This window comes from Pleurodeles waltl, chromosome 4_2 (genome assembly GCF_031143425.1).
Source record: "Pleurodeles waltl isolate 20211129_DDA chromosome 4_2, aPleWal1.hap1.20221129, whole genome shotgun sequence".
Classification (NCBI taxonomy): domain Eukaryota; kingdom Metazoa; phylum Chordata; class Amphibia; order Caudata; family Salamandridae; genus Pleurodeles; species Pleurodeles waltl.
The window spans coordinates 29,923,123-29,940,614 of NC_090443.1; the positions used below are offsets into that span (position 1 = coordinate 29,923,123).

Below are 17,492 nucleotides of genomic sequence, written 5' to 3' on the forward strand. Positions count from 1 at the left end.
CAAACGCAAGACTGCACATGAGGCCCTTACAACAATGCCTAGCATCACAGTGGTCTCAAGCACAGGGTCACCTTCTAGATCTGGTGTTAATAGACCGCCAAACTTACCTCTCGCTTCTGTGGTGGAACAACATAAATTTAAACAAGGGGCGGCCTTTTCAAGACCCAGTGCCACAATACGTAATAACAGATGCTTCCATGACAGGGTGGGGAGCACACCTCGATCAACACAGCATACAAGGACAATGGAACGTACATCAAACAAAACTGCATATCAATCACCTAGAACTTCTTGCAGTTTTTCAAGCACTAAAAGCTTTCCAACCAATAATAGTTCACAAATACATTCTCGTCAAAACAGACAACATGACAACAATGTATTATCTAAACAAGCAGGGAGGAACGCACTCCACGCAGTTAAGCATGTTAGCACAAAAAATTTGGCATTGGGCAATTCACAACCAAATTCGCCTAATTGCACAGTTTATACCAGGGATACAAAATCAACTCGCAGACAATCTCTCTCGAGATCACCAACAGGTCCACGAATGGGAAATTCACCCCCAAATACTGAACACTTATTTCAAACTCTGGGGAACACCTCAGATAGACTTGTTTGCGACAAGGGAGAACGCAAAATGCCAAAACTTCGCATCCAGATACCCACACAAACAATCCCAAGGCAATGCCCTATGGATGAACTGGTCAGGGATATTTGCTTACGCTTTTCCTCCTCTCCCTCTCCTTCCTTACCTGGTAAACAAACTCAGTCAAAGCAAACTCAAACTCATATTGATAGCACCAACTTGGGCAAGGCAACCCTGGTACACAACGCTGCTAGACCTATCAGTGGTACCCTGCATCAAATTGCCCAACAGGCCAGATCTGTTGACACAGCACAACCAAAAGATCAGACACCCAGATCCAGCATCGCTGAATCTAGCAATCTGGCTCCTGAAATCCTAGAATTCGGGCACTTACAACTTACCCAAGAATGTATGGAAGTCATAAAACAAGCAAAAAGGCCATCCACCAGGCACTGCTATGCAAGTAAATGGAAGAGGTTTGTTTGCTACTGCCATATTAATCAAATACAACCATTACACACAACTCCAGAACATGTAGTGGGTTACTTGCTTCACTTACAAAAATCTAACCTAGCTTTCTCTTCCATTAAGATTCACCTTGCAGCAATATCTGCATACCTGCAGACTACCTATTCAACTTCCCTATATAAAATACCAGTCATTAAAGCATTCATGGAGGGCCTTAGGAGAATTATACCACCAAGAACACTACCTGTTCCTTCATGGAACCTAAATGTTGTCCTAACTAGACTTATGGGTCCACCTTTTGAACCCATGCACTCCTGCGACATACAGTTCCTAACCTGGAAGGTGGCATTTCTCATCGCCATTACTTCCCTGAGAAGAGTAAGCGAGATTCAGGCGTTTACTATACAGGAACCTTTTATACAACTACACAAAAATAAAGTCGTCCTAAGGACCAATCCTAAATTTTTGCCAAAGGTTATTTCACCGTTCCATCTAAATCAAACAGTGGAACTTCCAGTGTTCTTTCCACAGCCAGATACCGTAGCTGAAAGGGCACTACATACATTAGATGTCAAAAGAGCATTAATGTATTACATTGACAGAACAAAGAACATCAGAAAGACTAAACAACTCTTTATTGCATTTCAAAAACCTCATGCAGGAAACCCAATTTCAAAACAAGGTATAGCCAGATGGATAGTTAAATGCATCCAAATCTGCTACCTTAAAGCTAAACGACAGCTGCCCATTACACCAAGGGCACACTCAACCAGAAAGAAAGGTGCTACCATGGCCTTTCTAGGAAACATCCCAATGCAAGAAATATGTAAGGCAGCCACATGGTCTACGCCTCACACATTCACCAAGCACTACTGTGTAGACGTGTTATCCGCACAACAAGCCACAGTAGGTCAAGCTGTATTAAGGACATTATTTCAGACTACTTCCACTCCTACAGGCTGATCCACCGCTTTTGGGGAAATAACTGCTTACTAGTCTATTGCAGAACATGCGTATCTACAGCGACAGATGCCATCGAACTGAAAATGTCACTTACCCAGTGTACATCTGTTCGTGGCATCAGTCGCAGTAGATTCGCATGTGCCCACCCGCCTCCCCGGGAGCCTGTAGCAGTTTGGAAGTTACCTTCAATTATTTATATATGTATCATCTCAACCTTAAATAAGTGCATACTTAGTCACTCCATTGCATGGGCACTATTACTACAATTCAACTCCTACCTCACCCTCTGCGGGGAAAAACAATCGAGGATGGAGTCGACGCCCATGCGCAATGGAGACAAAAGGAGGAGTCACTCGGTCCCGTGACTCGAAAGACTTCTTCGAAGAAAAACAACTTGTAACACTCCGGCCCAACACCAGATGGCGAGCTATTGCAGAACATGCGAATCTACTGCGACTGATGCCACGAACAGATGTACACTGGGTAAGTGACATTTTCATTTTCTACATAAAAACCTATTGGCCTGGAGTAAGCCTTTGAGTGTGTGTTCCTCATTTATTGCCTATGTGGGTATCACAAATGCTTAACACTACCCTCTGATAAGCCTACTGCTCGACCACACTACCACAAAATAGAGCATTAGAATTATCTACTTTTGCCATTATCTTACATCTAAGGGGAACCCTTGGACTCTGTGCACACTATTTCTTACTTTGAAATAGTATATACAGAGCCAACTTCCTACAGAGCAGCTCTGTCCAAGCTGAGGAAAATTGAGCTGCTCTGAGGCAGTAGAGTGGCGGATCAGTGTAGGATTTCAGCCCTGGTAAAGATGTGGGGGGTGGTTGGGAATTATGTCGAAAGTCCATTTGATCTTGAAGATTTAGCCTCATTGTCATTAGGAGTGGAAATTGCTGGGTGGAGAGGAATAATTGACGGGGGACCAGTACCTAAATGTTCACTAAATACCGGGTTTCACAACTGTATCCAAAAGGTCACCACCACATGTCCAGTTTCCTTTCCTTATGTCAGGAAAATCACTTAACATGTTGTTAAATTGAGACTTGCCGGGTTATGGCTGCTATTGTTCATGTGAGGAGGTTCTGTATTTCCTCTCCATGTGCTTTTCTTCTCTTTGACTGTACTAATTTATGCGCATTCTAGTATACAGGGCGTCTGTCAGAACAGTGTTTATCAGTGCAATGTCACTTCTAAAGCATGTAGTATTCATACATGCTGTTGTTCCTTTTCTACCCAGTACTAGTTACTATAGACCTACAATGGTGTACTTTTCCTGCATGTTTTCCTTGTTTCCCTCCTACAAGGCTGGCTAACAACCCTTCATCGTACCATATGGATTACAGCTGCTTCTCCATCTGACATTTGAGCCTAAATATTTTCTTTGCTTGTGTTTTTCTTCCTGGTACTCTTTTCTAGCTTGCAGATATTGACAGCTCTCCCAGTAAGGAGGAAGAGGATGAAGAAGATGACACAATGCAGAATACAGTGGTTCTCTTCTCTAACACAGACAAGTTTGTTTTGATGCAGGTATGAGTTGCTTGTTTGTTTATCATAGTCTTATTATTTATCCTAGACACATTTCTGAATTGAGCAACATTTCCTCTCCTACAGGACATGTGTGTAGTTTGTGGAAGTTTTGGACGTGGCACTGAAGGACACCTGTTGGCCTGCTCGCAGTGTTCACAGTGTTATCATCCTTACTGTGTCAATAGCAAGGTAAGTGAGGCTGTTAAAGGCAGTGCAAGTCATTTGGAAACTCTGTGCTTAGTCATTGTTGGCCACCTTTATAGTTGTGCTGACTCTGCCAGAATTCTTGTTCCCTGCAAGTACAGTGTTGCATTCTGTTACAGTGTCCTTAAATTTTGGACGCTCTTTTGCAGATTACAAAGGTCATGCTCTTGAAAGGCTGGCGCTGCGTGGAGTGCATTGTCTGTGAAGTGTGTGGCAAGGCCTCTGATCCCTCCCGGCTGCTACTTTGTGACGACTGCGATATAAGTTACCACACATACTGCTTGGACCCTCCTCTGCACACAGTTCCGAAAGGGGGATGGAAGTGTAAATGGTAAGAGTAGTTCGCAATCAATAAGTACTCTACTGCTTCTCCATAGCATTGTACATAGGCATCACTGCACAGTTTTGATGCAACCTTAGCGTTCCATAAAATATACAACTGTCAGCCTAGTATACTAGGAATGTAAACCTTACACCGAATACAGTTTTTCAGTATTACATGTAACCATAAATCATGTCTTACCACATTGTAAATAAAGTTTTGCACCTTTTAAAAGCAATGTAAAGTTGATTGCGCTCTCGCCACCACTGGAGACAGAAACTTTGAGCTTTCTGAAGCATCGTAAATTACATTTTGCAGATCCTTTTTATCACCGTGAGGTTAACCTTTCACATCCTGTTTTCAGCTTCCAACTGTAAACTTAGCTAATTTAATCTCTCTTGATTGATCTTTGCACTCTGATTTTAACAGAACAGCAAATTCATCTTCATTTATTAAGCTATGCACACCTGACCCCACAATGGAACCTCTTTGCATAATGTTTCTAAAGAATGGGTGTAGGAAGTTGGCTCTGTATGTGCTATTTCAAAGTAAGGAATAGCATGCACAGAGTCCAAGGGTTCCCCTTAGAGGTAAAATAGTGGTAAAAAGAGATAATACTAATGCTCTATTTTGTGGTAGTGTGGTCGAGCAGTAGGCTTATCCAAGGAGTAGTGTTAAGCATGTGTTGTACATACACATAGACAATAAATGAGGTACACACACTCAGAGACAAATCCAGCCAATAGGTTTTGTTATGAAAAATATATTTTCTTAGTTTATTTTAAGAACCACAGGTTCAAATTCTACATGTAATATCTCATTCGAAAGGTATTGCAGGTAAGTACTTTAGGAACTTTGAATCATTTCAATTGCATGTATACTTTTCAAGTTATTCACAAATAGCTACTTTAAAAGTGGACACTTAGTGCAATTTTCACAGTTCCTGGGGGAGGTAAGTTTTTGTTAGTTTTACCAGGTAAGTAAGACACTTACAGGGTTCAGTTCTTGGTCCAACGTAGCCCACCGTTGGGGGTTCAGAGCAACCCCAAAGTCACCACACCAGCAGCTCAGGGCCGGTCAGGTGCAGAGTTCAAAGTGGTGCCCAAAACACATAGGCTAGAATGGAGAGAAGGGGGTGCCCCGGTTCCGGTCTGCTTGCAGGTAAGTACCCACGTCTTCGGAGGGCAGACCAGGGGGGTTTTGTAGGGCACCGGGGGGGACACAAGCCCACACAGAAATTTCACCCTCAGCAGCGCGGGGGCGGCCGGGTGCAGTGTAGAAACAGGCGTCGGGTTCGCAATGTTAGTCTATGAGAGATCTCGGGATCTCTTCAGCGCTGCAGGCAGGCAAGGGGGGGGTTCCTCGGGGAAACCTCCACTTGGGCAAGGGAGAGGGACTCCTGGGGGGTCACTTCTCCAGTGAAAGTCCGGTCCTTCAGGTCCTGGGGGCTGCGGGTGCAGGGTCTCTCCCAGGCGTCGGGACTTAGGATTCAAAGAGTCGCGGTCAGGGGAAGCCTCGGGATTCCCTCTGCAGGCGGCGCTGTGGGGGCTCAGGGGGGACAGGTTTTGGTACTCACAGTATCAGAGTAGTCCTGGGGTCCCTCCTGAGGTGTTGGATCTCCACCAGCCGAGTCGGGGTCGCCGGGTGCAGTGTTGCAAGTCTCACGCTTCTTGCGGGGAGCTTGCAGGGTTCTTTCAAAGCTGCTGGAAACAAAGTTGCAGCCTTTCTTGGAGCAGGTCCGCTGTCCTCGGGAGTTTCTTGTCTTTTCGAAGCAGGGGCAGTCCTCAGAGGATGTCGAGGTCGCTGGTCCCTTTGGAAGGCGTCGCTGGAGCAGGATCTTTGGAAGGCAGGAGACAGGCCGGTGAGTTTCTGGAGCCAAGGCAGTTGTCGTCTTCTGGTCTTCCTCTGCAGGGGTTTTTCAGCTAGGCAGTCCTTCTTCTTGTAGTTGCAGGAATCTAATTTTCTAGGGTTCAGGGTAGCCCTTAAATACTAAATTTAAGGGCATGTTTAGGTCTGGGGGGTTAGTAGCCAATGGCTACTAGCCCTGAGGGTGGGTACACCCTCTTTGTGCCTCCTCCCAAGGGGAGGGGGTCACAATCCTAACCCTATTGGGGGAATCCTCCATCTGCAAGATGGAGGATTTCTAAAAGTTAGTCACCTCAGCTCAGGACACCTTAGGGGCTGTCCTGACTGGCCAGTGACTCCTCCTTGTTGCTTTCTTTGTTCCCTCCAGCCTTGCCGCCAAAAGTGGGGGCCGTGGCCGGAGGGGGCGGGCAACTCCACTAAGCTGGAGTGCCCTGCTGGGCTGTGACAAAGGGGTGAGCCTTTGAGGCTCACCGCCAGGTGTCACAGCTCCTGCCCTGGGGGAGGTGTTAGCATCTCCACCCAGTGCAGGCTTTGTTACTGGCCTCAGAGTGACAAAGGCACTCTCCCCATGGGGCCAGCAACATGTCTCTAGTGTGGCAGGCTGCTGGAACTAGTCAGCCTACACAGACAGTCGGTTAAGTTTCAGGGGGCACCTCTAAGGTGCCCTCTGGGGTGTATTTTGCAATAAAATGTACACTGGCATCAGTGTGCATTTATTGTGCTGAGAAGTTTGATACCAAACTTCCCAGTTTTCAGTGTAGCCATTATGGTGCTGTGGAGTTCGTGTAAAACAGACTCCCAGACCATATACTCTTATAGCTACCCTGCACTTACAATGTCTAAGGTTTTGTTTAGACACTGTAGGGGCACAGTGCTCATGCACTGGTACCCTCACCTATGGTATAGTGCACCCTGCCTTAGGGCTGTAAGGCCTGCTAGAGGGGTGTCTTACCTATACTGCATAGGCAGTGAGAGGCTGGCATGGCACCCTGAGGGGAGTGCCATGTCGACTTACTCATTTTGTTCTCACTAGCACACACAGGCTTGTAAGCAGTGTGTCTGTGCTGAGTGAGGGGTCTCTAGGGTGGCATAAGACATGCTGCAGCCCTTAGAGACCTTCCTTGGCATCAGGGCCCTTGGTACTAGAAGTACCAGTTACAAGGGACTTATCTGAATGCCAGGGTGTGCCAATTGTGGATACAATGGTACATTTTAGGTGAAGGAACACTGGTGCTGGGGCCTGGTTAGCAGGGTCCCAGCACTCTTCTCAGTCAAGTCAGCATCAGTATCAGGCAAAAAGTGGGGGGTAACTGCAACAGGGAGCCATTTCTTTACAATGGGTTTGTAAATGAATATGATAACATTAATATAAAAGATTTTCTCTTAGGATTCAATTCAGCCATTCCTAGGCCCACTGAAATGGCATTAGGCTTTGAAGCTGGTCTGTTGCAGACATTAAGACCCATGCATGTTTACCAGGGTATTGTTTTAATGTCTACTCAGCCAGTAGGTATTATCAATTAACGTAATACTTGTAAAGCGCAGCTACTCACCCGTGAGGGTCTCAAGGCGATTGACGGGGCGGGGGCCTCAACCGAAAGCCCACCAGGGTTCCTAGCTCAGGGCGCGGTCCTGGCACAGATGGGTGTAGACAGGCTTGCCTTTCCGCGTGCTGCGGCCGCCATTAGGAAGGGGATGGAGGGGGCAGTCCGCTTGGAGGCGGGAGGGTGGGAAAAGTGCTTAGTGGAGATGGGGGTCAGAGGAAGAGGGAGAATGGAAAAAGCACTAGGAAAAAACCCGGGGTGATGGGAAAAAAAAGGCAGAAAATGCTAAAGTGAAAGCAACAGTAGAAAAGGCAAATGATAGAAGAGAAAAGCAGAAAATGCAAGAGTGAAAGAGCGACTGAGGAAAAAAAGAAAAGGAAAATACTTGTGATCGCCACTAGACCACCAGGGATGAGGTTCAGTGATGAGCCGAAGGGTGGAGGAGGGCCTCGAACTGAGTCAGGAGACTCTGTTTGTCCCAGGCAAGAGGCAGAGGCAGCAGCGGCCAGAGGAGCTGGGGAGGGCAGCAGACACCGATCAGGAGTTTGTTATGCTTTGTTATGCAATTTGTAAAGCGCATGGCTGCCCTGAGGCTTCCCAGGGCTAGTGGACCAGATAAGAAGATTAAGGTTAACATGAAAGACCGTCAATTCTAAAACAGCCAAGTTATGAGTTCCTTACGGAAGCTAAGTTCCTGGCTTGTAAGCCGGAGCCTAAGAGGAAGGGAATTCCACAATTTGGCCCCCATATAGGACATCGTGGCCCCACCCCATCTAACTTTTTAAATTCTTGGTAGGGAGGCCAAAGCTAAAAAGGTTGATCTGAGTGTCCTATTCGGCCTATAAAAAGATGCGAGGGCTCTTAAGATCGGTGGCCCACAATTGTGTAGGGACCTGTGAATACAGCATAAAGCTTTAAATGTGATCCTCTGTTCGACTGGCGACTAATGCTGGTTTTGCCGAGACATGTCTAGGGATATCTAACAGAAGGCATGCTGCTGCATTTTGTACCCGCTGCAGCTTCTTTATCACAAAGTGGCGAACCAAGAAATATACCTTTACAATAGTCAAGTCTCAAAAGAATGGTGGCTTGGATGATAAGTCGTTTTGCCAAAAAGGGAAGGATTTTAAACTCCTTCCTCAGAAGTCTCAGCATGCCAAAACAATAAGCCGATATATGCTTGGCATGCTGATCCAACGTTAGCCCGAGATCCAGCCATATCCCTAAGCTCTTAATGCATTTCTTCGGGGATGGAAAGTCAGCTAGAGCACTAGGATACGTGAGTGACTTATTTGGGCCTGGGCCATATCCCAGGATCATAAGTTCTGTCTTGTCACCGTTAAGTTGAAATCTGCTATCCATCATCCAACCTGTAACTGTCTGTAAACAAGAGGTCAATGAGGAGCCATCCGTATTGGTGTTATCTGTGAAGGATACCACCAATTGGGTGTCATCCGCATAAGATACCATAGATAAGCCAAAAGATTCAACTAAGTCCGCCAGGGGAGCCATATATATATTAAAGCGTGGGGGTAAGCGACGAGCCCTGGGGAACACTGCAGATGGAAAAGAGCTTATCTGAATAAAAATCGATCAAGGACCTGGAAAGTTCTACCCTCCAGAAAGGAGGTCAGCCATGCATGAGCTTGCCCCCCTATTCCGTGTTCCTCATCCTTATCCTCAGCACTTGATGGTCAACAGTGTCAAAGGCTGCACTCAGATCCAAAGGTATGACTGCAGTCGTCTGGCCAAGATCCATGGCTTTCCTTGCATCTTCCATAATTGCAATCAATACAGTTTCTGTATTATGCCGGGATCTAAAGCCCGTTTGTGTTGGATGGAGACAGTTGTGTGTTTCTAGAAAGGTGGAAAGTTGGGTATTAATGTTTATCTAGAATTTTGGCCGGTGTCGGTAGTAGAGATATCGGTCTGTAGTTCTTTAGATCTGCCATATCTAGGGAAGCCTTCTTTAATAGTGGTTTAATCACAGCGTGCTTCCATTGATCTGGAACCAAACCTCTGGATATTGAGGCTTTCAACATGTCCTTCAGGGTTGGACCAATCACTGTCCAGCCCCGCGCAATTATCTGTGGGGTGGCTGGGTCCAAGGGAGATCCCGACTTAAGTGACTTGAGCAACACGTCTGCTTGCTCCTGAAGAAGGGGAGTAAATTGGGCAATCGTAGCTATACCCTTCCTTGTGCTCGAAGTTCACACTTCTGTTAAAGGGGTATTCTTAGGTAAGTTAGAGTAGCTGTCCAAAATCTTATGTTGGAAGAAACTAGCTAACTGGTTGCTGTATACTGCAGAAGCTTTAATAGGATTCTCTTCAACAGGGACCTGAAGGATTTCTTTTAGCACCTGAAACACCTCTTTAGGGGAGCTGGCAGCTTCTCTAATTCTGTCAGCATAGTAGGAGCTCTGAGCTATTTTTATCTCCTTCTGATACACTCCAATAGCTTTCCTATAACTATCCGTATCCTCTAAGGCATATGATTTTCTCCACCTTCTTTCCAGCCTTTTAAAATTTTTCTTGAAGGTACAAATTGGAAGTGTACCACGGAGTACTGTCTTTCCTGCGCGGGCCATTTTTAGCCCTTAAAGGTAAGACTGTCCAAGCTCTCAGTGATCCAATCATTAAGTCTTTACATTGAGGCTTATGTTATCAAAGGCCAAAGGTTTGTTTTCCATTTCCCTAGTCCAATCCATGATGCTGAGCTTGTGCCAAAGAGCCGAAGGCTTGGGGCTATTCCCATTGGTACCGGTGGCTAGATCGATTGTGACTAGGAAGTGGTCTGACCAAGCCAGAGGTATGGAGGGTTTAGTGGTAAGGGAGGTCAAGTTACTAAACACTAGGTCGATAGTATGGCCATGTTCATGCGTAGGGCCTTTCACCAATTGCTTTAGACCCAGCGCCTCCATATTTCCCAAAAGACGTCTTGCTGCTAACTGCGCAAAATCACCTAGGACCGTAAAGTTAGGTCTCCTACATACCAAATCCGCAATATTACTAGAGAGGGAGGTTAAAAAGTCCTCTGGAGGCCCTGGGGGGGCGATAGAGAAGAAGTCCTGAGAATGTAAATGAAGGGTTAAGCTCCAAGGAGAAAACCATAGCTTCCCCTTCTACTACCTGTAAATGCTGAAAAAGCATCTTCCGCCACATCGCAGATTATGTAGGGAGTTCCTGGGCTGCGGTATGCAGAAAAACTAGACCGCTAACCCAGACAAAAAATGGCGGCCGCACCCGGAACTGGCCCTCTTAGTAGAGTGAAAGCCGGTTCGGTATAGCGGGTAGCCGCAAAGCCAGAAAACCAGAAACAATGCCCCCCAATGACTGACTGGCCACTGAACACAGGCCCAGGTCAGTTATCACACACCCCAATCACACTCAGCAAGTTAAAATGTAAAAAACTTAAAAATCTAAGTGTAAGGAAATGCCTCCTTGGCATGGTTGCCCCCTGACTTTTTGCCTTTGCTGATGCTATGTTTACAATTGAAAGTGTGCTGAGGCCTGCTAACCAGGCCCCAGCACCAGTGTTCTTTCCCTAACCTGTACTTTTGTATCCACAATTGGCAGACCCTGGCATCCAGATAAGTCCCTTGTAGCTGGTACTTCTAGTACCAAGGGCCCTGATGCCAAGGAAGGTCTCTAAGGGCTGCAGCATGTCTTATGCCACCCTGGAGACCTCTCACTCAGCACAGACACACTGCTTACCAGCTTGTGTGTGCTAGTGAGGACAAAACGAGTAAGTCGACATGGCACTCCCCTCAGGGTGCCATGCCAGCCTCTCACTGCCTATGCAGTATAGGTAAGACACCCCTCTAGCAGGCCTTACAGCCCTAAGGCAGGGTGCACTATACCATAGGTGAGGGTACCAGTGCATGAGCATGGTACCCCTACAGTGTCTAAACAAAACCTTAGACATTGTAAGTGCAGGGTAGCCATAAGAGTATATGGTCTGGGAGTCTGTCAAACACGAACTCCACAGCACCATAATGGCTACACTGAAAACTGGGAAGTTTGGTATCAAACTTCTCAGCACAATAAATGCACACTGATGCCAGTGTACATTTTATTGTAAAATACACCCCAGAGGGCACCTTAGAGGTGCCCCCTGAAACTTAACCGACTATCTGTGTAGGCTGACTAGTTTTAGCAGCCTGCCACAAACCGAGACATGTTGCTGGCCCCATGGGGAGAGTGCCTTTGTCACTCTGAGGCCAGTAACAAAGCCTGCACTGGGTGGAGATGCTAACACCTCCCCCAGGCAGGAATTGTCACACCTGGCGGTGAGCCTCAAAGGCTCACCTCCTTTGTGCCAAACCAGCAGGACACTCCAGCTAGTGGAGTTGCCCGCCCCCTCCGGCCAGGCCCCACTTTTGGCGGCAAGGCCGGAGAAAATAATGAGAAAAACAAGGAGGAGTCACTGGCCAGTCAGGACAGCCCCTAAGGTGTCCTGAGCTGAAGTGACTCTAACTTTTAGAAATCCTCCATCTTGCAGATGGAGGATTCCCCCAATAGGGTTAGGATTGTGACCCCCTCCCCTTGGGAGGAGGCACAAAGAGGGTGTACCCACCCTCAGGGCTAGTGGCCATTGGCTACTAACCCCCCAGACCTAAACACGCCCTTAAATTTAGTATTTAAGGGCTACCCTGAACCCTAGAAAATTAGATTCCTGCAACAAGAAGAAGGACTGCCCAGCTGAAAACCCCTGCAGCGGAAGACCAGAAGACGACAACTGCCTTGGCTCCAGAAACTCACCGGCCTGTCTCCTGCCTTCCAAAGATCCTGCTCCAGCGACGCCTTCCGAAGGGACCAGCGACCTCGACATCCTCTGAGGACTGCCCCTGCTTCGAAAAGACAAGAAACTCCCGAGGACAGCGGACCTGCTCCAAGAAAAGCTGCAACTTTGTTTCCAGCAACTTTAAAGATCCCTGCAAGCTCCCCGCAAGAAGCGTGAGACTTGCAACACTGCACCCGGCGACCCCGACTCGGCTGGTGGAGACCCGACACCTCAGGAGGGACCCCAGGACTACTCTGATACTGTGAGTACCAAAACCTGTCCCCCCTGAGCCCCCACAGCGCCGCCGGCAGAGGGAATCCCGAGGCTTCCCCTGACCGCGACTCTTTCGAACCTAAAGTCCCGACACCTGGGAGAGACCCTGCCCCCGCAGCCCCCAGGACCTGAAGGACCGGACTTTCACTGGAGAAGTGACCCCCAGGAGTCCCTCTCCCTTGCCCAAGTGGAGGTTTCCCCGAGGAACCCCCCCCTTGCCTGCCTGCAGCGCTGAAGAGATCCCGAGATCTCTCATAGACTAACATTGCAAACCCGACGCTTGTTTCTACACTGCACCCGGCCGCCCCCGCGCCGCTGAGGGTGAAATTTCTGTGTGGACTTGTGTCCCCCCCGGTGCCCTACAAAACCCCCCTGGTCTGCCCTCCGAAGACGCGGGTACTTACCTGCAAGCAGACCGGAACCGGGGCACCCCCCTCCTCTCCATTCTAGCCTATGTGTTTTGGGCACCACTTTGGACTCTGCACCTGACCGGCCCTGAGCTGCTGGTGTGGTGACTTTGGGGTTGCTCTGAACCCCCAACGGTGGGCTACCTTGGACCAAGAACTGAGCCCTGTAAGTGTCTTACTTACCTGGTTAATCTAACAAAAACTTACCTCCCCCAGGAACTGTGAAAATTGCACTAAGTGTCCACTTTCAAAACAGCTATTTGTCAATAACTTGAAAAGTATACCTGCAATTTTGATGATTTGAAGTTCCTAAAGTACTTACCTGCAATACCTTTCGAATGAGATATTACATGTAGAATTTGAACCTGTGGTTCTTAAAATAAACTAAGAAAAGATATTTTTCCATATAAAAACCTATTGGCTGGATTTGTCTCTGAGTGTGTGTACCTCATTTATTGTCTATGTGTATGTGCAACAAATGCTTAACACTACTCCTTGGATAAGCCTACTGCTCGACCACACTACCACAAAACAGAGCATTAGTATTATCTATTTTTACCACTATTTTACCTCTAAGGGGAACCCTTGGACTCTGTGCATGCTATTCCTTACTTTGAAATAGCACATACAGAGCCAACTTCCTACATTGGTGGATCAGCGGTGGGGTACAAGACTTTGCATTTGCTGGACTACTCAGCCAATACCTGATCACACGACAAATTCCAAAATTGTCATTAGAAATTGATTTTTGCAATTTGAAAAGTTTTCTAAATTCTTAAAAGACCTGCTAGGGCCTTGTTAGATCCTGTTTAGCATTTCTTTTAGAGTTTAAAAGTTTGTTAAAAGTTTGAATTAGATTCTAGAACCAGTTTTAGTTTCTTAAAAAGTATTCCAACTTTTAGAAGCATAATGTCTAGCACAGATGTGAATGTGGTGGAACTCGACACCACACCTTACCTCCATCTACAGATGAGAGAGCTAAGGTCACTCTGTAAACTAAAGAAAATAGCAATGGGCCCCAAACCTACCAAAGTACAGCTCCAGGAGCTTTTGGCAGAGTTTGAAAAGGCCAACCCCTCTGAGGATGGCAACTCAGAGGATGAAGATAGTGACTTGGAGGGAAATTCCCCCCCTCCAGTCCTACTTAGGGAGAGCAGGGCTTCTCAAGCCCTGACTCCACAAATAATAGTCAGAGATGCTGGTTCCCTCACAGGAGGGACCAACAACTCTGAAATCACTGAGGATAACTCCAGTGAAGAGGACATCCAGTTAGCCAGGATGGCCAAAAGATTGGCTTTGGAAAGACAGATCCTAGCCATAGAGAGGGAAAGACAAGAGATGGGCCTAGGACCCATCAATGGTGGCAGCAACATAAATAGGGTCAGAGATTCTCCTGACATGTTGAAAATCCCTAAAGGGATTGTAACTAAATATGAAGATGGTGATGACATCACCAAATGGTTCACAGCTTTTGAGAGGGCTTGTGTAACCAGAAAAGTGAACAGATCTCACTGGGGTGCTCTCCTTTGGGAAATGTTCACAGGAAAGTGTAGGGATAGACTCCTCACACTCTCTGGACAAGATGCAGAATCTTATGACCTCATGAAGGGTACCCTGATTGAGGGCTTTGGATTCTCCACTGAGGAGTACAGGATTAGGTTCAGGGGGGCTCAAAAATCCTCGAGCCAGACCTGGGTTGACTTTGTTGACTACTCAGTGAAAACACTAGATGGTTGGATTCAAGGCAGTGGTGTAAGTAATTATGATGGGCTGTACAATTTATTTGTGAAAGAACACCTGTTAAGTAATTGTTTCAATGATAAACTGCATCAGCATCTGGTAGACCTAGGACCAATTTCTCCCCAAGAATTGGGAAAGAAGGCGGACCATTGGGTCAAGACAAGGGTGTCCAAGACTTCAACAGGGGGTGACCAAAAGAAAGGGGTCACAAAGACTCCCCAGGGGAAGGGTGATGAGACAACCAAAACTAAAAATAGTAAAGAGTCTTCTACAGGCCCCCAAAAACCTGCACAGGAGGGTGGGCCCAGAGCCTCTTCACAAAACAATGGGTACAAGGGTAAAAACTTTGATCCCAAAAAGGCCTGGTGTCATAGCTGTAAACAGCATGGACACCAAACTGGAGACAAGGCCTGTCCCAAGAAAGGTTCCACTCCAAACTCCCATCCAGGTAACACTGGTATGGCTAGTCTCCAAGTGGGATCAACAGTGTGCCCAGAGCAAATCAGGGTCCACACTGAAGCTACTCTAGTTTCTGAGGGTGGGGTGGATTTAGCCACACTAGCTGTCTGGCCGCCTAACATGCAAAAATACAGACAGCAACTCTTAATTAATGGGACTAGAATAGAGGGCCTGAGGGATACAGGTGCCAGTGTCACCATGGTGACAGAGAAACTGGTTTCCCCTGGCCAATACCTGACTGGAAAAACTTACACAGTCACCAACGCTGACAATCAGAGAAAAGTACATCCCATGGCAATGGTTACTTTAGAATGGGGAGGGGTCAATGGCCTGAAACAGGTGGTGGTCTCCTCAAATATCCCAGTGGACTGTCTGCTTGGAAATGACCTGGAGTCCTCAGCATGGGCTGAGGTAGAACTAAAAACCCATGCAGCAATGCTGGGTATCCCTGAACTGGTGTGTGTGAAAACCAGAGCACAATGCAAGGCACAGGGTGAAAAAGTAGAGCTGGAGTCTGGAAAAATGGCCCAGCCTACCAAGAGAACAGGAAAGTCAGTTGGGAAACCAACTGCAACACAGCAAAAGAAAGGGAACCTCTCTTCTCAGGAAGAAGTTCTGCCCTCTGAGGGAACTGAGCCTTTGGAGCTTGAACCTTATCAGGTTGAGCTCTTAGGCCCAGGGGGACCCTCAAGGGAAGAGCTGTGTAAGGGACAAGAAACCTGTCCCTCTCTTGAAGGCCTTAGGCAGCAAGCTGCTGAAGAGTCCAAAGGCAAGAAAAATGGAACACATAGGGTCTATTGGGAAGATGGGCTCCTGTACACTGAGGCCAGAGACCCCAAACCTGGTGCCACTAGGAGAGTGGTAGTGCCTCAGCTGTTCAGAGAGTTCATCCTAACATTGGCCCATGACATTCCCCTTGCTGGACATTTGGGACAAACCAAGACGTGGGAGAGGTTAGTCAACCACTTCTACTGGCCCAATATGTCCAACATGGTTAAGGAGTTTTGCCTCTCCTGCCCCACCTGTCAAGCCAGTGGTAAGACAGGTGGGCATCCAAAGGCCCCCCTCATTCCACTTCCAGTGGTGGGGGTGCCCTTTGAAAGAGTGGGTGTGGACATAGTTGGTCCACTGGAACCTCCCACAGCCTCAGGAAATATGTATATCCTGGTAGTAGTAGTGGATCATGCTACCAGGTATCCTGAAGCTATTCCCCTTAGGTCGACTACTGCCCCTGCAGTAGCCAAGGCCCTCATTGGTATCTTTACCAGAGTGGGTTTCCCTAAGGAGGTGGTGTCTGACAGAGGTACCAACTTCATGTCAGCATACCTAAAGCACATGTGGAATGAGTGTGGAGTGACTTATAAATTCACTACACCTTACCATCCACAAACTAATGGCTTAGTTGAGAGATTCAACAAGACATTAAAAGGCATGATCATGGGGCTCCCAGAAAAACTCAAAAGGAGATGGGATGTCCTCCTGCCATGTCTGCTTTTCGCTTACAGGGAGGTACCACAGAAGGGAGTAGGGTTCTCACCCTTTGAACTTCTGTTTGGTCATCCTGTAAGGGGACCACTTGCCCTTGTTAAAGAAGGCTGGGAGAGACCTCTCCATGAGCCTAAACAGGACATAGTGGACTATGTACTTGGCCTTCGCTCTAGAATGGCAGAGTACATGGAAAAGGCAACCAAAAACCTTGAGGCCAGCCAACAGCTCCAGAAATTTTGGTATGACCAAAAGGCTGCACTGGTTGAGTTCCAACCAGGGCAGAAAGTCTGGGTTCTGGAGCCTGTGGCTCCCAGGGCACTCCAGGACAAATGGAGTGGCCCTTACCCAGTGCTAGAAAGGAAGAGTCAGGTCACCTACCTGGTGGACCTGGGCACAAGCAGGAGCCCCAAGAGGGTAATCCATGTGAACCGCCTTAAGCTCTTCCATGACAGGGCTGATGTGAATCTGTTGATGGTAACAGATGAGGATCAGGAGGCAGAGAGTGAACCTCTCCCTGATCTTCTGTCATCAGACCCAAGAGATGGCACAGTAGATGGAGTGATCTACTCAGACACCCTCTCTGGCCAACAGCAGGCTGATTGTAGGAGAGTCCTACAACAGTTTCCTGAGCTTTTCTCCCTAACCCCTGGTCAGACACCCCTGTGTACCCATGATGTGGACACAGGAGACAGCATGCCTGTCAAAAACAAAATCTTCAGACAGTCTGACCATGTTAAGGAAAGCATCAAGGTGGAAGTCCACAAGATGCTGGAATTGGGAGTAATTGAGCGCTCTGACAGCCCCTGGGCTAGCCCAGTGGTCTTAGTCCCCAAACCTCACA

General features: G+C 47.4%; 1 protein-coding gene across 4 annotated transcripts in view; it reads left to right on the forward strand.

The window, feature by feature from the left end:
• KMT2D (lysine methyltransferase 2D) overlaps positions 1–17,492 on the forward strand; it is a 1,162,185-nt gene that overhangs the window by 372,311 nt on the left and 772,382 nt on the right. For all 4 annotated transcript variants that reach the window (XM_069230486.1, XM_069230488.1, XM_069230487.1 and 1 more), the window contains exons 13-15: positions 3,455–3,565; positions 3,650–3,754; positions 3,919–4,100. In XM_069230486.1, coding sequence (XP_069086587.1) covers positions 3,455–3,565; positions 3,650–3,754; positions 3,919–4,100 — 398 coding nt within the window. The remainder of the gene's footprint in view (positions 1–3,454; positions 3,566–3,649; positions 3,755–3,918; positions 4,101–17,492) is intronic.